At 42.3% G+C, this 20073-nt stretch overlaps 1 protein-coding gene across 2 annotated transcripts in view; it reads right to left on the minus strand.

Moving 5' to 3' along the window:
• LOC121580887 (solute carrier organic anion transporter family member 5A1) overlaps window positions 1-19403 on the minus strand; it is a 31907-nt gene extending 12504 nt beyond the window's left edge. The window contains exons 1-2 of one of the 2 annotated variants that reach the window (XM_041896034.2): window positions 19255-19403; window positions 15961-17395 (exon numbers count right to left, since the gene is read on the minus strand). In XM_041896034.2, the coding sequence (XP_041751968.1) occupies window positions 15961-16954 (994 nt within the window). In that variant the 5' untranslated portion in view covers window positions 16955-17395; window positions 19255-19403. Of the gene's footprint in view, window positions 1-15960; window positions 17396-19112 lie in introns of both variants that reach the window. The other variant, XM_041896033.2, reaches the window with a different exon arrangement.
• Window positions 19404-20073: the final 670 nt, after the last annotated feature.

Below are 20073 nucleotides of genomic sequence, written 5' to 3' on the forward strand. Positions count from 1 at the left end.
ATATGAGACATAATCATTGTAATCAGAAGATATTAACATGTACATTTGATTGGTAACAGAATAAATAGCAATATAATAACTGCAGAATGAATAATGCTGTAATTGAAAATTGTACACCCAAGGTAGACTACTGCCCCTTTAAGAGCGAGAATAGATGCTGTACCCTATGTTGTGATTCTCACTAAATATATTGTCTTCTCACACTATTCAAACCCAACAATCTCTTAGCCTATAGATCACATATTTCAAACAAATAATCTGAACTAAAAACTCCACCCATTTTGGAATTTCTGTGCATCCTTAACAATTGCTAATCAATATTAATTTCCGCAAACCTGCACATCATCATCATCATCTTCTCTCGTGGCACCACTGTGGGGTTTTGACAGGGGAAACGGTGTTGCAGTAGTCTAGTGTGTGCTGCGGGAATAATGACAAGCGAACCTGGGGAGCTTTGTGTTCACATTGCCCTAAAAAAGAGAAACGGACCACAGAACCAAACTCAGACCACCTCTCGAGATGGTCTCCGTTCGGTTCGCTTTGGGGGTCTGAGTTTCTTTGGAGTGTTTACACTGCTTTTAATTTCCGTATACCGGTCAAATCAATTTTGCACGGAAGATCTTTCCCATCTTACCGATGTCAACTAGATTGAAGCATTCATCGATTTATGACATTGTTCTGGTAAGCAAGAGTTTATTTAGTCTTCTAGGGCATTAATGACAGAAGAGAAGCTGCATGTATCTAATTATAGACAAGGTGACTAACAAATAGCCTACCAAAATGTCGGAAATTATAAGCAGAAAAATATCTAAATTAGGCTTAAAAGAAATCATGCACCCCTGTAAAAAAATGTGGGGAAAAAGTGGGGAAAAAAAGTATTTAGTCAGCCACCAATTGTGCAAGTTCTCCCACTTAAAAAGATGAGAGGCCTGTAATTTCCATCATAGGTACACGTCAACTATGACAGACAAATTGAGAAAAGAAATTCCAGAAAATCACATTGTAGGATTTTTAATGAATTTATTTGCAAATTATGGTGGAAAATAAGTATTTGGTCACCTACAAACAAGCAAGATTTCTGGCTCTCACAGACCTGTAACTTCTTCTTTAAGAGGCTCCTCTGTCCTCCACTCGTTACCTGTATTAATGGCACCTGTTTGAACTTGTTATCAGTATAAAAGACACCTGTCCACAACCTCAAACAGTCACACTCCAAACTCCACTATGGCCAAGACCAAAGAGCTGTCAAAGGACACCAGAAACAAAATTGTAGACCTGCACCAGGCTGGGAAGACTGAATCTGCAATAGGTAAGCAGCTTGGTTTGAAGAAATCAACTGTGGGAGCAATTATTAGGAAATGGAAGACATACAAGACCACTGATAATCTCCCTCGATCTGGGGCTCCACGCAAGATCTCACCCCGTGGGGTCAAAATGATCACAAGAACGGTGAGCAAAAATCCCAGAACCACACGGGGGGACATGTGAATGACCTGCAGAGAGCTGGGACCAAAGTAACAAAGCCTACCATCAGTAACACACTACGCCGCCAGGGACTCAAATCCTGCAGTGCCAGACGTGTCCCCCTGCTTAAGCCAGTACATGTCCAGGCCCGTCTGAAGTTTGCTAGAGTGCATTTGGATGATCCAGAAGAGGATTGGGAGAATGTCATATGGTCAGATGAAACCAAAATATAACTTGTTGGTAAAAACTCAACTCGTCGTGTTTGGAGGACAAAGAATGCTGAGTTGCATCCAAAGAACACATTTTTTAAAACATTTTTAGTCATTTAGCAGACGCTCTTATCCAGAGCGACTTACAGTTAGTGAATACATCTTTTTTTTTATATACTGGCCCCCCGTGGGAATCGAACCCACAACCCTGGTGTTGCAAACGCCATGCTCTATCAACTGAGCTACATCCCTGCCGGCCATTCCCTCCCCTACCCTGGACGACGCTGGGCCAATTGTGCGCCGCCCATGAGTCTCCCGGTCGCGGCCGGCGGCGACAGAGCCTGGATTCGAACCAGGATCTCTAGTGGCACAGTTAACACTGCGATGCAGTGCCTTAGACCACTGCGCCACTCAGGAGTACACCATACCTACTGTGAAGCATGGGGGTGGAAACATCATGCTTTGGGGCTGTTTTTCTGCAAAGGGACCAGGACGACTGATCCGTGTAAAGGAAAGAATGAATGGGGCCATGTATCGTGAGATTTTGAGTGAAAACCTCCTTCCATCAGCAAGGGCATTGAAGATGAAACGTGGCTGGGTCTTTCAGCATGACAATGATCCCAAACACACCGCCTGGGCAACGAAGGAGTGGCTTCGTAATAAGCATTTCAAGGTCCTGGAGTGGCCTAGCCAGTCTCCAGATCTCAACCCCATAGAAAATCTTTGGAGGGAGTTGAAAGTCCGTGTTGCCCAGCGACAGCCCCAAAACATCACTGCTCTAGAGGAGATCTGCATGGAGGAATGGGCCAAAATACCAGCAACAGTGTGTGAAAACCTTGTGAAGACTTACAGAAAACGTTTGACCTGTGTCATTGCCAACAAAGGGTATATAACAAAATATTGAGAAACTTTTGTTATTGACCAAATACTTATTTTCCACCATAATTTGCAAATAAATTCATTAAAAATCCTACAATGTGATTTTCTGGAGAAAAAAAATCTCATTTTGTCTGTCATAGTTGACGTGTACCTATGATGAAAATTACAGGCCTCATCTTTTTAAGTGGGAGAACTTGCACAATTGGTGGCTGACTAAATACTTTTTTCCCCCACTGTAAATATATAAAATAAATAACATGTCTTGATTGCGTATGTCTTCACACCCCAGACTTAGCCGAATACTTGATAGAAGCACCTTTGTCATTACGGCTGTCAATAATTTTGAATAAGATTCTACTCACTTTGGAAAACTCTTAAGGCAACATTTATCCATTGTTTTTGTCAAAATTGCTCAAGTTCAGTAAATTTGGTTGCCAATCATTGATGGACAGCAATATTCCCAGGGTTAGGTTTTCAGAATACTTTTTACCTGGGCTTTGCTCCTTTCATATTTATTTTGACCCCTGACAAAATCCCCAGTCCCTGCTGGTGACAAGCATACCCATAACATGATGCTGCCACCACAATACTTGAAAATACACAGGGTTTAATTTTGTGTTGTATTGGATGTAACCCAAGCATGTAGGTTTTTAATTTAGGCCAATTTAGTTAATTTCATGTTCCATGTCTTGCAGTATTACTAAACAGCCTTGTTGCAGTGGATTTGAAGTGGATGTTATTTTTTTTTTTTTACACAGGCTTAATTCTTTTCACTTTGTCATACAGGCGAGTAGATTGGAGTGCAGGGATTTTTCTGACATTGAAATCCTTGGGCAGGTTGCCTAAGCAGTTTTCGGGATGCCTAAGTCCAAACAAAAAAAAAAAGATTTAAAAAAGCCTAAATCCAAACAGTTTTTAGAGAGAAACGCTTTCAGTGTAAACTTAAAACAACTAAAATCAGATATAAAGTATGTAGGAAAGATAATGTACCTATATATATTAAAAATATATAATCTTTGAGAACTAACAATCACCAAAATAAAAGCTAGACAGTCAGGGACAATTGAAATTCCAAAGAACAGTGAATTTAGCAGTATTGATTTTGTTATTATGTCTGAGCAAGAAACAACACAGAGTATTAGCCATGGCAAAATGCACAGAATTGCAGGAAATTTGCTTTAAACCAGAACAGTTCTCTCAGCTCCATGCCAGAATATGTAGAATTGCAGGGAATCAGCTTTAAAAATGCAACATTTTCTCTCAGCTGCATAGCAAACTGTGTAGAATTGCAGGATATTAGCTTTAAAAATGCAAACATTTCTCTACACAGCCAAGATGGGGGCCTCTAAAATGTTCTGTAATTTCCACTCCCATCACTTAAGCCCCTTTTTGATAATTTTTCTTTCACTTTGGAAATGTGGAGTAAATTATGTACATCAGTAGAAAAACACTCTAATTTCAAACATTTTTAGATTAGATTTTAAAGCAGTAAAATGTGAAGACTGTGCAAGAGGTGTGCAGACTTTCAATAGGCACGGTTGTTCTTCCAGTGCATTAGCCATCTTAGTCACGTCCGGTTTCAGTAAGCTGCTGTGTTGAGGTCACAGCAAAAACAAAAATGTTATCTGAAAAGCCACAAAGACTTCCTACTGTTTCCAACCAAAACAATGTGCTAGGTTGTAGCAAATAGCTCCTATATCAATAACAATTTAAATCAAATTCAGCTATTGTATCTTTCCACAAATTCACCAAACATGATCTTTAATAAGGTCAACATTATGACCTGTGAGAGGGACATGCTGCTGAGTACTCAGCATGCAGATCGGATGGCTGGCACATACAGAAGGGAGCATGAACAGAACGCTAGGCTATCTTTGCTGCAGCTACACTGACCACCCATTTCCATTGACCTGCTAGACTAGGGACAATGGAGATCACACATCACTGGCTGATTTACAGCACCCACCGGGCGGTCTGCAGCTGTGCATGTTTGTAGAGCAATAAAGTTCAATAGAGCACAGGGCGACGGCAAGCGACCCAGTTCACCAACTGCTCTTCTATCTGTCACCCAGACCAAGGGAGATTCAGAGACATGTATGGGTTTTGAACTGGTTGTACTGCACTGAGAGTGTGGCTCATTTATTTTCAAATGGGGAACAAACTGGTGAACCAGCTAGTCATTCAGTCAAACAGTCCATTATTACCATTAATGCATTGCCTAATTCCATATCGTAGCTGTCGGATGAAAACCTCTTCTCTCCAAAACAGAAAACACTGCCATATTTTCCTATTAACTAACATACAATTATGACAATTCAGAAGCTATTTTGAATAAATGTTCTTGGTCCTAGAGTCATGAACTGTTCAGATTACATTGGAAGTTACTGCTTTCAATACATGTAAAAAAAATAAAAAAAGACTTCCAAGGTTGTCATCAGACAGCGAAGATTTGTTCTTAGGGAGCTGTTATGTCTCTACAGCCCTGAGTAAATGAGCTCAGACGGGTGAAATTAGGTGTGTTACTGTTAGTGTCCTGTACTCAAAGGAGATTGATGCAGGAGTAATGGGCCTGGCCCATATGTTACAGGAAAGTGTCTTGAGCGTCAACTTGGCAGCTGGATCAATTTGGACCATGTGACCTTGCGGGAGGGAGGGAGACACAGGTGGCAGGGACAGGCACAATGAAATGTGGGATGACTACATCGTCATGGCAACCTGCTGACACAGCACTGTCTACTTACAACCGACCTGCTATCTTTCCCACAGACAAGGCCAGCCGATCGCACCAACGGATACAGAAATGCCTGTATGACCACACGTATGGTTTTACATCAGAGCCTGCCGGGAGGACTAATCTTGAACAAACCTCATAAATGTACATAGTATAGGCCTACAGTGCCTTCAGAAAGTATTGACACCCCTTGATTTAACTGTCATTTTTTGTCAACGATCTACACAAAATACTCTGTTCCTGAGGTTATAGTTTTGACTTAAAATCGGCTTGAAAATCTATGGCAAGATTTGAAAATGGCTGTCTAGCAATAATCAACAACCAACTTGACAGAGCTTGAGCTAATATATCTTGATTACATAAATAGTCAGACCCCTGAGTCAGTACATGTTAAAATCACCGTTGGCAGTGATTATAGCAGTGAGCCTTTCTGGGTAAGTCTCTAAGAGCTTTGCACACCTGGATTATTCTTTTTTTTTTTTAATTGTTCAAGCTCTGTCAATATGGTTGTTGCTAGACAGCCATTTTCAAGTCTTGCCATAGATTTTCAAGCCGATTTAAGTCAAAACTATAACTAGGCCACTCAGGAACATTCAATGTCATCTTGGTAAGCAACTCCAGTGTATATTTGGCCTTGTGTTTTTGGTTATTGTCATGCTGAAAGGTGACTGTGTCTCCCAGTGTCTGTTGGAAAGCAGACTGAACCAGGTTTTTCTCTAGGATTTTGCCTGTGCTTAGCTCTATTCGTTTCTTTTTATCCTAAAAAAACTCCCTAGTCCTTGCCGATGACAAGCATACCCATAACATGATGCAGCCACCACCATGCTTGAAAACATGAAGAGTGGTACTCAGTGCTGTGTTGGATTTGCCCCAAACATAACGCTTTGTATTCAGGACAAAGTTCATTTCTTTGCCACATTCTTTGCAGTTTTACTTTAGTGCCTTTTTGCAAACAGGATGCATGTTTTGGGATATTTCTATTCTTTACAGGCTTCCTTCCTTTCACTGTAATTTAGGTTAGTATTGTGGAGTAACTACAAGTTGTTGATCCATCCTCAGGTTCTCCTATCACAGCCATTAAAAACTGTTTTAAAGTCACCATTGATTGGCCTCATGGTGAAATCCCTGAGCGGTTTCCTTCCTCTCCGGCAACTGAGTTAGGAAGGACTCCTGTATCTTTGTAGCGACTGGGTGTGTAATTAATAACTTCAGCATGCTCAACGGGATATTCAATGTCTGGGGTATACCCTGTCATGGCCAGCCCAATCTCCAGACCTGAACCCCATTGAAAACTTCTGGAATGTGATCATCCAAGCTCTGTCGTAGCCGGCCGCGACCGGGAGACCCATGGGGTGGCGCACAATTAGCCAGCGTTGTCCAGGGTAGGGGAGGGAATGGCTGGCAGGGATGTAGCTCAGTTGGTAGAGCATGGCGTTTGCAACGCCAGGGTTGTGGGGCCAGTATGAAAAAAAATAATGTATGCACTCACTAACTGTAAGTCGTTCTGGATAAGAGCGTCTGCTAAATGACTAAAAATGTAAAAGAGGAAGATGGATGGTCACAAGCCATCAAACAAAGCCGAGCTGCTTGAATATTTGCGCCAGGAGTGGCATAAAGTCACCCAACATCAATGTGAAAGACTGGTGGAGAGCATGCCAAGACGCATGAAAGCTGTGATTGAAAATCTGGGTTATTCCACCAAATATTGATTTCTGAACTCTTCCTAAGTTAAAACATTAGTATTTTGTTGTTTAAAAATGAACATGAACTTATTTCCTTTGCATTATTCGAGGTCTGACAACACTGCATCTTTGTTATTTTGACCATTGTCATTTTCTGCAAATAAATGCTCTAAATTACAATATTTTTATTTGGAATTTGGGAGAAATGTTGTCAGTAGTTTATAGAATAAAACAAAAATGTTAATTTTACCCAAACACATACCTATAAATAGTAAAACCAGAGAAACTGATAATTTTGCAGTGGTCTCTTAATTTTTTCCAGAGCTGTATATATACAGCTGCGGGAAAAAATTAAGAGACCACTGCAAAATTATCAGTTAAATAAGATTTGGTTCATGTGATCACCTAATCAGTACCTAATTCAGTAGAATGAGGTGTGTCTGTGTTGGAATTCAACAGACACTGGAATGGAATGGCTGTCATACATGTAGAGTTGCTGATTTAAGAAACATTTGCAGTGGTCTCTTAATTTTTTCCACAGCTATGTATGTATGTATGTATGTATGTATGTATGTATGTATGTATATATACATTTACAATTATGTTCCGGCCCCCTGACCATCCGCTCAAGAAATTAATTGGCTCGCGGTTGTATATAGTTGATGATCCCTGCTATAGGCCTACTGTTAACCATGCATGCTTCATACATCTTCAAGTATCTTGCACAAATGTCAGCCTAGGCCTACAAAGTGCAATTGAAAATCAAAATAGCTTTATGTGAAGTGCCTAGTGAATGTCTACACATCCCTTGCATTTTGCTGCCTTACAATTCAAATCTAATTTATACAAAATTGAAAACGAAAATGTCTTGGTTGCGTCTTCACACCCCAGAGTTAATACTTGGTGGAAGCGCCTTTGGCAGCAATTACAGCTATAAATCCTTTTGAATAAGATTCTACCAACTCTGCACAACTCTTACGGTAACATACTGTATATCCATTATTTTTGTCAAAATTGCTCAAGCTCAGTAAATTTGGATGCCAATCATTGATGGACAGCCATAATCAATCAAACCTCATCTCTGATTTTCAAGCAGATTGAAGTCAGGACTGAGACTGTACCACTCAACACATCTTGGAAAACCATTCTGGTGTGTCTTTGGCTAGATAACCAATGTTCTTTAACAGATTAAGAGAGCGCATTTTCAAGTATTGTGGTGGAAGCATTATGTTATGGGTATACTTGTCACCGGCAGGGACTAAACAATATATATGAAAGGAGCAAAGCCCAGGTAAAAAGTTAGAAGAATACCTGCCTCAGTCATCTGAATACCGAACCATGGAATAGAGATGTATTTTCAGTGGGACAATTACACAATATTTAATGCAAAAGACACACCAGAATGGTTTTCCAAGAGGTGTTGAGTGTTCCTGAGTGGTCAGTCTCAGTCCTATGTTGAATTTGCTTGAAAATCAGACACGGTTTGAATATTGGTGTCCATCAATGATTCCCAATTGCTTGAGCAATTTTGACTAAAACAATGAAAAAAGAAAAAAGGGATTATGTGTATAAAACATTAGGAACACCTGCTCTTTCCATGACAGACTGACCAGGTCAATCCAGGTGAAAGCTATGATCCCTTATTGATGTGACCTGTTAAATCCACTTCAATCAGTGTAGATAAAGGGGAGGAGACAGGTTAAATAAAGATTTTTAAGCCTTGAGACAATTGAGACATGGACATTCAGAGGGTGAATGGGTAAGACAAAAGATTTAAGTGCCTTTGAACAGGGTATGGTAGTAGGTGCCAGGCGCACCGGTTTGAGTGTGTCAAGAACTGCAACGCTGCTGGGTTGTTCACATTCAACAGTTTCCCGTGTGTATCAAGAATGGTCCACCACCCAAAGGACATCTAGTCATCAGAAGTGGCGCCGGAGAAGATGGGTGCCGTTTTACAGCCCTCTAACCAATTGTACTATTATGTGTGTTTTTTCGCGTTATTTGTAATTTATTCTGTACATAATGTTTCTGCCACCGTCTCTTATGACCAAAAAGAGCTTCTGGATATCAGGACAGCGATTACTCACCTCGTATTGGACGAAGCTTTTTCTTCAACGAGCCGGACGCAAAGGATATCCTACAGACACCCGACAAGGCCCAAAACATTAAAAACTAATATCTTATGTTTCACCGAGTCGTGGCTGAACGACGACATGGACAACACACAGCTGACGGGATGTACGCTACATCGGCAGGATAGAACGGCTGACTCCGGTAAGACAAGGGGTGGCAGTCTGTGTATATTTGTAAACAACAGTTGGTACACAAAATCTAATACTAAGGAAGTCTTGAGGTTTTGCTCGCCTGAGGTAGAGTGTCATGATAAGCTGTAGACCACACTATTTACCAAGATACTTTTCATCTATATTTGTCGTGGCTGTCTATCTACCACCACAAACCGATGCTGGCATTAAGATTGCACTCAATGAGCTGTATAAAGCCATAAGTAAACAGGAAAACGCTCATCCAGAGGCAGCGCTCCTAGTGGCTGGGGACTTTAACGCAGGGAAACTTAAATCCGTTCTACCTAATTTCTACCAGCATGTTAAATGTGCAACCAGAAGAGAAAAAAAACTCTAGACCACCTTTACTCCACACACAGAGACGCATACAAAGCTCTCCCTCACCCTCCATTTGGTAAATCTGACCATAACGCTATCCTCCTGATTCCTGCTTATAAGCAAAAACTAACGCAGGAAGCATCAGTGACTCGGTTAATAAAAAAGTGGTCAGATGATGTACATGCTAAGCTACAGGACTGTTTTGCTAGCACAGACTAGAATATGTTCCGGGATTCTTCAGATAGCATTGAGGAGTACACCACATCAGTCACTGGCTTCATCAATAAGTGCATCGATGACGTCGTCCCCACAGTGACCGTTCATACATACCCCAACCAGAAGCCATGGATTACAGGCAACATCCGCACTGAGCTAAAGGGTAGAGCTTCCGCTTTCAAGGAGCGGGACTCTAACCCGGACGCTTATAAGAAATTCCGCTATGCCCTCTGACGAACCATCAAACAGACAAAGAGTCAATACCGGACTAAGATTTAATCGTACTACACCGGCTCTGACACTCGTAGGATGTGGCAGGGCTTGAAAGCTATTACAGACTACAAAAGGAAGCACAGCCGCGAGCTGCCCAGTGACACAAGCCTACCAGACGAGCTAAATCACTTCTATGCTCGCTTCGAGGCAAGCAACACTGAAGCATGCATGAGAGCATCAGCTGTTCCGGATGACTATGTGATCACGCGCTCCGTAGCCGATGTGAGTAAGACTTTTAAGCAGGTCAACATTCACAAGGCCGCAGGGCCAGACGGTTTACCAGGACGTGTACTCCGAGCATGTGCTGACCAACTGGCAAGTGTCTTCACAGACATTTTCAACATGTCCCTGACAGTCTGTAATACCAACATGTTTCAAGCAGACCACCATAGTCCCTGTGCCCAAGGGCTCTAAGATAACCTGCCTAAATGACTACCGACCCGTAGCACTCAAGTCTGTAGCCATGAAGTGCTTTGAAAGGCTGGTCATGGCTCACATCAACACCATTATCCCAGAAACCCTAGACCCACCCTAATTTGCATACCACCCCAACAGATCCACAGATGATGCACTCTCTATTGCACTCCACACTGTCCTTTCCCACCTGGACAAGAGGAACACCTACGTGAGAATGCTGTTCACTGAATACAGCTCAGCGTTCAACACCATAGTGCCCTCAAAGCTCATCACTAAGCTAAGGATCCTGGGACTAAACACCTCCCTCTGAAACTGGATCCTGGACCGCCCCCAGGTGGTAAGGGTAGGTAACAACACATCTGCCACGCTGATCCACAACACGGGGGCCCCTCAGGGGTGCATGCTCAGTCCACTCCTGTACTACCTGTTCCACCATGACTGCATGGCCAGGCACGACTCCAAAACCATTATTAAGTTTGCTGACGACACAACAGCGGTAGGCCTGATCACCGACAACGATGAGACAGCCTATAGCGAGGAGGTCCGAGACCTGGCCGTGTGGTGCCAGGATAACAACCTCTCCCTCAACGTGATCAAGACAAAGGAGATGATTGTGGACTACAGGAAAAAAAAAAGAGGACTAAGCACGCCCCCATTCTCGTCGACGGGGCTGTAGTGGAACAGGTTGAGAGCTTCAAGTTCCTTGGTGTCCACATCACCAACGAACTATCATGGTCCAAACACACCAAGACAGTTGTGAAGAGGGCACGACAAAGCCTATTCCCCCTCAGGAGACTGAAAATATTTGGCATGGGTCCTCAGATCCTCAAAAGGTTATACAGCTGCACCATCGAGAGCATCCTGACTGGTTGCATCACCGCCTGGTATGGCAAATACTCGGCCTCCGACCGTAATGCACTACAGAGGGTAGTGCGTACGGCCCAGTACATCACTGTGGCCAAGCTTCCTGCCATCCAGGACCTCTATACCAGGTGGTGTCAGAGGAAGGCCCTCAAAATTGTCAAAGACTCCAGCCACCCTAGTCAGACTGTTCGCTCTGCTACCGCACGGCAAGTGGTACCGGAGTGCCAAGTCTAGGTCCAAAAGGCTTCTCAACAGCTTCTACCCCCAAGCCAAAAGACTCCTTAACAGCTAATCATTGCTACCCAGACTATTTGCACTGCCCCCCCACCCCCACCCCCCTCTTTTACGCTGCTCTACTCTGTCTATTATTCATGCATAGTCACTTTAACTCTACCCACATGTACATATTACCTAAATTCCCTCGACTAGCTGGTGCCCCCGCACATTGACTCTGCACCGGTAACCCCCTGTATATAGCCTCCTTACTGTTATTTTTATTTTACTGCTGCTCTTTAGTTATTTGCTTTTATTCTTTTTACTTAACACTTAAAAAATAAAATCTTTAAGAAATGCATTGTTGGTTAAGGGCTTGTAAGTAAGCATTTCACTGTAATGTCTACACCTGTTGTATTCGGCGCATGAGTCAAATAAAATTTGATTTGATTTGATAGTCAACTTGACAACTATGGGAAGCATAGGAGTCAATATGGGCCAGCATCCCTGTGGAACGCTTTCGACACCTTGTAGTCCATGCCCCGATGAATTGAGGCTGTTCTGAGGACAAAAGGGGATGCAACTCAATATTAGGAATGTGTTCCTAATGTTTTGTAAACTCAATGTATGTTGCCCTAAGAGTTGTGCAGTTGGTAGAATCTTATTCAAACTGATTCATAGCGGTAATTGCGGCCAAAGGTCCTTCCACCAAGTATTATCTCTGGGGTGTGAAGACACGCAACCAAGACATCTTCATTTTTTTTGTTACATTTAGAAAAAAAATTACATCTTTTTTTTTTTAACTGTGAAAATGTGGAGCAGGTTGTTTAGATCAGTAGGAATAAAATCCAACGTAATCCCTTTTCATAATATAATTAATTTTAAGGCATAAAAATGTGGCAAAAACTGTGCAAGGGGTGTGTAGACTTTCACTAGGCACTGTATATAAAATAGACATGTTTCTTATTGTATTAGGTCTCCTTGAATTGCCATGCATCTATTTGCGGTGCTGAGAGGCATAATCTTTTATTCTGTCTAATAATAATTTTTCAGTATTCATCTCTCATGGACCACCCCATCTTCTCTGTGAATTTAGGTCAGTTTTCATTTGTGCCTCTTTAAATAACATAACGTTCAGAGTAAAATAAGATTTGGTTTCAGGATGATGTCAGTCCACCCTTTTTGTTCTTATATTATTAGTAGTGCAGTCCCAGAGAATATTGCATTTTGTTGGTCAGACATGTCCACACAACAAAATCTCATACAAAATCTCATACACTTAGATTATACTGTGTATATAATCTGAGATTATAGGATACTAGGCACCCTCTTAAATCAGGAAAATAACATTGGTTATCTAGCCTTTTTTGGACTAACTATAGGTCCATTCTCTCATTTCCAAAGCTTATAAATGGCTCTTCCTGGAACTCCATGAACATACAATTAATAAACCGTTGCTCCATTACCCAACAGTCATGTCCCGTCCTCACAGAATAACTGTCTGACTGAGGCTATACTGACCAGAGATCTGTCAAGGACCATTAGTGTTGTCCACTCTAGGCTGTGTTTCAAATGACACCCTATTCCCTATGTAGTGTACTACTTTTGAACAGTGCCCTGAGGGGTGTCATTTGGGACAGACCTCATGTGTTCCAGCCAGGCGGGTGAGCCCTGATGGGCAATCCCCTCACATCCTGGCCAGTGTGTAACCAGCTGCCATACTGCTGGTTGGCACCAAAAGACTGACCACATGATCAAAGCCCCAAATCCTTTGTGAACTGGCCTTCCACAAGAACATCATTAGAGACAGGGTTGAGGAGAATATAAGAAATAGGGTGCCATTTGGGACAAACCCTAGGAGCTAATCCCTTTGTGTAGGTTTTTTTCTCTGAGTGTAACAGAGGCAGGCACCAGGCCACCACAGAATACAAGCCTGTTTCATAACTATTCTTTGATTTTCAGTGTTAAGGCCTTAATTAGGTTTACGTTGTTTCAGACCACTGGAACGAAAATATCTAGGATGACAGTAGAAAGGGACAAGGATTGATTGAATCACTGAAGTCAAAGTTTAAGTAGCCAATTTTGTAATAGACACGTGTATTGTAAGGCCTTGTGTATAGGCAGAGGCAGCTAGAGTGGCTAATGCTACTTCATGATGTTACGCCCCGCATTCAGCGGGGGGTAAACAGACTGCTGCAACCCGATTGGCTGAACGCAGTGTACAACATCTGAAAAATGTAGTTATATTAAGACAGTACGTTTTCTTCTGGCGGCATGCCATTAAAAGCTTGTTATGGAGGAAACCAATGCCTTTGCAGCCTTAGTGTAGGATGTTTTATGTACGAACCAGTCGTTGGGGACACGAGTGAATTACCAGCTGAGCACATTAAGCCTAGATGATACTGAAGATCTAGCGCCCACTAGCGGCTGCCTAGGCAAATAACATATTTACAAATTCTGGAGCCCTATTTTAACAGTAAAATATAACAATAGCATAATTGTCTACCCAAAATGCATGACAATCACTGGATTAGGTTTCACATTAAAATATTTTGAATCACAACATGAAAAGATGAAACAACTTATTTCTTCAATACCATCTCAGTAGTCTCATGGCTCGACATTAACGCTTGTCAGCTTGCAAGAAGACAACATTTGTTGGACAAGCAGATTATAGATTTAAGTTGTCCGAATGGACAAGTAAAAACAAAATCACGTAATAATCACAATATCAAACAATTAGGCTATTCCGATCAGAATTGGATCAAAGTGTCCTCCGGATGTGATGTGTTGGGCAGTAGTCCCAATCTCTGCAGAGCGCATCGGAGTATAATTATTGTAGTTCTGCATTGGCAGCCACGAGCGGTCTTTCAATCATGCATTTACGAGATGCGTTTTTTAGTTCAAAGCGATCCTAGTGTGTGGGCACATTTGTTGATATGCATTGCTAGTTAGTGAGTTATTTGCTCAGTTATAGCACATTTTTGGTCAGCAATGAAAATCCTGGAAAGGTCATGGTGTGTGCATCACCTGCGTATGTGCCAGTGGGCCGTTGAGAGAGAGAGAGAGAAGACATTGTGCAGCAGGTAAAATAATGATATACTGTACAACAGACTAACTAGATAGCCAATTCAAAACATTGTGTAGTTTGGCTGGTAATCTTGCAAGTTAACTATTAGCATGTATTAATGTCATTGTCATGTCCGATGTCCTAAAATAACTTTCCAACGGTACTCGTGTATAACCGCAAATGGCCAACACGCAGTTGATAAGGGTGCACAGTTGATGAAACCAATGCTGCATACTCCGGTTGTAGAACCGTCTCTCAAGCGCTCAAAATTGGGTATTAAGAAATAATTCTGACACCGTTGGAAAGCTAGGATTCTCCTCTATTCAATACTGGCCATGTAATTCTGACAAAGTAAAAACATATTATTAGAATAGCCTAATTTACAAGTAACTCCTATGCCGTCAAGATCTACCCTGAACACTGAATATTTTAGCCTTACAACTAGACAAACCTGTCTTAGTTAGTAGCTACATCGTCCACCTAAGCCATTTGATCCCTGGTTCATTGAATGAGGGAATTATTTCATAAAGACATAAAAAGTATTTGGTTGTAATTGTAATGTTGCAGGGTGGACAACCATTCTCCAGGAGAGTCCAGGAGAGCTAATGGGTGTGCAGGCTTTTGCTCAAGCCCTGCTCTAACACATTGTAAAAAAACAAAAAAATCAGCTGCTCAACAGGACCTTGATAAGCGGACTGTAGTGTTTGAGCAGGGTTGGATCAAAAGCCTGCACACCCAGTAGCTCTCCAGATGGAGGGTTGATGGACCACGTGTTTTATACAGTAGCCTATCAGTGTAGTATTTTACTTTGTGGGGGCTTAAGTGCCTTGCTCAAGGCCACACCGGCAGGAAACATAATGCATGGGATCAGGGACCAGCAGCCTTCCATCGAACTGTGATAATAATAAATGTTATTTTGTGAAGTGGTTCCTTGAGTCATACAACACAATTTCCAGTCACCATTTTGTCTCATGGTGTTACAGTGACTTGAGCTTTCGGACAAGTAGCAAAAAAAGTTTTTCAAGCCCAGAGTCTATTACACTTTATAATAAAGCACTGTGAATTACTTTATAAGATGATACCTTTTAATTGTGTGATACGCAAAAAAATAATGGTGCAACCAAATCATGTGATGCTGCAACCAACTGAAAAACTTAGTGGCACCAGAGGAAAATGTTGGTCTGGAGACCTGGGCCTGATCAGTACCTATTTGCTAGCTGAGCTACCTTCCTTCATGTCATAGTAGTTTATTAACTTTGGTTGGTGTAATCTTCACATCTTTCAAACCCCATGAGACAGACAGACACACACAGTTACTTACCAAGATAAAGCGAGGCATTCTCCTTCTTGACGTTGTCGTCCAGGTAGGTGGGTCCCAGGGTGTAGATGGGCGTCGACCCCATGCCCACCAGGATCTGTGCAATGATGAACAGGGCCACATACAGGTTGTGTTCATTACCCTCCTGGTCTCTGGGGCAGGAGGACACATCCAGAAAGTCCTTGCCACTGCCGTTGTTGTTCATACACAGGCCCTCGTTGCCCCGGGATGAGTTCACCTCCAGGATTTGGTACGGAGGGGAGATGAAGTGAGGCAAGGAGAAGAGGGCTGCTCCGACAGCTATGAACACCGCACCCACGGCTAACCATCTGGGCCTCTGCCCTCGGCCTCCGAAGTAACTGATGAAAACCACCACCAGCAGACTGCCTATGTCAAAGCAGCTGACGAGCAGACCGGACTCAGAGCTCCGGAGGCTGTACCTCTTCTCTATGGTGGTGATGACACTGCTAAGGTAGCCAGACACCATCAGTGACTGGATGAATGTCAGGTAGCACATGCAGAATAAAAAACAGCGAGAGTCTTCGAGAATCGCACTCATGTATTTCCTAGTGGGTAAACGCATCAGGGGTAGCCTCGAGGCGATGATGCCTTGCCTCGTTGGGTTTTTACGCCTGGGTTTGCTGACCTGCGTCTCTGTGTTAAATGAACTACTCATCCCCACCACACTAGACCTGGAAGGGGTATAGTTAACATTAGTCCTGGTGGGGGATTCAGGTAGAGGTTGGTTCAGGTTGATCCTCTGTGGGAGTTGGATGAATTCAGCACTCTTGTCCTCTGTTATTGACGCCTGCTGCTGCATAGACTTGGTCAACAAGGCCTTGCTTTGCTGGCCTGAGTCATTTAGAGTGGGCAAACTTTTGGACTTTAAGTTACTGTCAGCAGGGCCCTCATCCTCATACTGACTCAATAACTCATGATCCGCTTCAAGGGGTTCTGACAGTTCATTCTCGGTCTCTTTGTGGTCACCGGAAGCCATTGTGTTTAGTTGTTGTTGAGCTGGCTGAATTCACAAGTGTAGGTTTAAAAGTCCAGTCACTGCATTTAATTGCTGACACCACTTACACTATAATATGCACATTTCATCCAGTAAAAAATGGAGTCAGGCTGCAAGCCAGGCCCAATAAAATGTAGAAAATATGGGCATATGGTTTCTGCATTGGCTTATCAGTGTTGCTGTAAGCAGCACTGCCTCTGTTTATCTCGCAAACACTTGTGCTCTGCCAGCATCTGATTCTGAGCTTGAGGCTGCTGGTTTCGTTGACTCTCTCACGCCTTCAGCTAGCTAGATTTGCTGCAGGATCTCACCATCACTACTTGGCAGGTGGTGGAGGATGTTGGTGTTTTGAGTCAAGCAGAAAGAAAATGGCAGACATGGGCAGATGACGAAGTGGTGTTGACATGGTTCCCTTGGACTCCCCTTCAATTAAGAAAAAAAGTATCATACATTTCAGACATATTTCATGTTTTCACCGCCCTCCATACCCTCTAGCTAGATGTCATCATTGTCATAAGCTGTACAGGGTTAGGGTTCCCACACAATCCTTTTTTTCACGTTACAGCACTTGTTTACGGAAGACAGAGGCGACTACCTGTTCTAATTAGCTATCAAAGCATCTCTGAACATTGCTGTGTAAAGGAAGAGGACGCCAGAATAGTGTTGTAAATTAAAACAGTATGTAGTAAGTGTATATTTTTCATTTGTGAAATTATTTTGATGTGAAAGTATATTTATTTTACCAAAACCATATCGCAAGTGAGGATCATTAAAGTTTCTAAACGTTAAAACAGAGTGTCGGGATTGTAGTTCACATGGAGCCAGATTAGCTACAGATTGTTTCACCAGATAATGTGATTTAACCAAAGATTTTTTGTATCCATTACTGGGAGTTACATGTTAGGTACTGTTTAGTGTAGCAGATAATTTTTGAACAACTTTAACTTGGCGATACTATCTTTGTTCTCGATTAGGCCAAACATGCATCTTCTAAAATGTCTGTGTCCAGTTACAGGTGGTGCATTAGAATTTAGAAAATGCTCCGTTATTAAAATAATTGTTTGGCTCCATGAAGTAATCCAACAATGTGTACACCGCCATCTTGTCTATTTTAAATATCGAGGGAGTTCTATTACGCTGGCCCGGGTTGAACCGGGCAATGGCCCGGGTTGAACCGGGCAATGGCCCGTAACATCATTGGGCGAAAGCGGGGAGGGAGGCGCACCCTTCTCAAATCAAACAGTAATCTGCACCAATCGGTCATGTTGTCAACAAGGCAGCATGGTGCATCGTCCAGAAACATACATTTTCATTGGGAAGGCAGATAAAGCGTTTATCAAATGCAATCATTTTTGGATGTGAAAAGGCAGAATCCTGCTTTTGTTTTGAGTCAACTTCGCCTTCAGCCAGAGCGGAGCACCTGGCTCACGGGAGGCAGCTCGGTTCCAAAACGAATGCAATCACTTTTCACCCGGTTCAAACTCCTCCCAACGGGGTAACACGGCCCAGATAAACGAACCCTCTCCTTCTCTCATTGATAGAGACAGGTGGGTCCACCCCAAAGTGCGGCATGTCATGATGACACTCACCTGTCTAAATCAATGAGAGAATATTTGAAATAGACAAGATGGCAGCGTACACATTGTTCGATTTCTTTATGGAACAAAACAATTATTTATTTTAATAAAGGAGGATTTTCTAAATTCAAACACACCACCTGCAACTGGACGTTTTAGAAGATACATGTTTGACCAAATCGAGAACGAAGATAGTTAGCTAGTATTGCCAAGTTAAGGTTGGTCGAAAATTATGTGTTACACCAAACAGTACCTAACCGGTAACTCCCAGTAATGGATACCAAAAATATTTCTTAAATCAAATTATCTGGTGTAACAATCTGTAGCTATAGCCAGCTGTGGTCGATACATTCAGCTGAGAACCCAAAGCAGGGGAAACTGTAAACCCCCTTGGGTTCTCTAACTGTAACTAGACATCTAGACATGAAAACGAACAAATTAAACCAGTCTTGACATTGAATAAAAAAGGACATGTTGGTAAAAAACAACAGTGACTGGCTAGTTAGCATTTACCGACGTCAACCTGTTTTCAATACAATCCCCACAGAATTTGAATTGCCTACCGTTACGTTAGCTAGCTAGCCTACTAAACACTGCGGCTAGCTCTGGTGAGCGGCTGATGATCTGCTGGTGGCAGGCTTGTAGCTCGCGTTGTAGCTGTGAATGAAAATATCTAACGTTAACTAACACATTTTACTTACGAACCTGACGATTTTAAGCAATAGCAGGGCCCTTAATTCCTACTAAAATCCCATTTGACGGCCGCTAAAAACATCGTCATCGCACATTATGAGAATCTGAGTTGTTGTTTACCACAACCCGGGTTTTAGGCTTCTGCAGCGTCTGACTGAGTGAGCCCCCTCACTGGTTCGATTTTACTGGGGCGGAAGTGTCGTATGGCCATACGGTGGAGAGTTGCCCCTAAAACCCGATCTAGAATCAGCTTATTGTACAAAGCCCAGTACTTGACCATACAGCTGTTACATGGTCACTGCAGACTTGTGATCACTTGTCGGTTTGCTCCTGCATCTGGCACCTGCCAGTGATAACATCCTACCAATTCACGCGTGATTGTGTTGCATTCGGAAACATGTTCACTAAATACATTTTTTATATTGATGTAGTAGCATTTATCAGCTTTGCTGGGTGGCATGTCATTTCCAGTGGTGTAAAGTAAAAACACTTTCAAGTACTTAGTTTTTTGGGGTGTCTGTGCTTTACTTTATTTAATGATAATGGAAGGCATTCCACGGGATGGCCCAACCATGTGGTGATGTATGTCAAGCACAAATAATGTATTCATTCAAGGTCTATGATAACCTTGAAAATTGGGGTAGTATGATTTCAACTGTATTTGGGAAATATGACTAACTTTGGTCACACTTTACATTAAGTTGCAATGACACCATGTCGTAATCCTGTGCATTCGTGAAAGTATTCAGACCCCTTGACTGCTTTCCCATTTTGTTATGTTACAGCCTTATTCTAAAATTGATTAAATAAATAAAAATCCTCATCAATCTA

Source organism: Coregonus clupeaformis, chromosome 14 (assembly GCF_020615455.1).
Source record: "Coregonus clupeaformis isolate EN_2021a chromosome 14, ASM2061545v1, whole genome shotgun sequence".
Taxonomy (NCBI): Eukaryota; Metazoa; Chordata; class Actinopteri; order Salmoniformes; family Salmonidae; genus Coregonus; species Coregonus clupeaformis.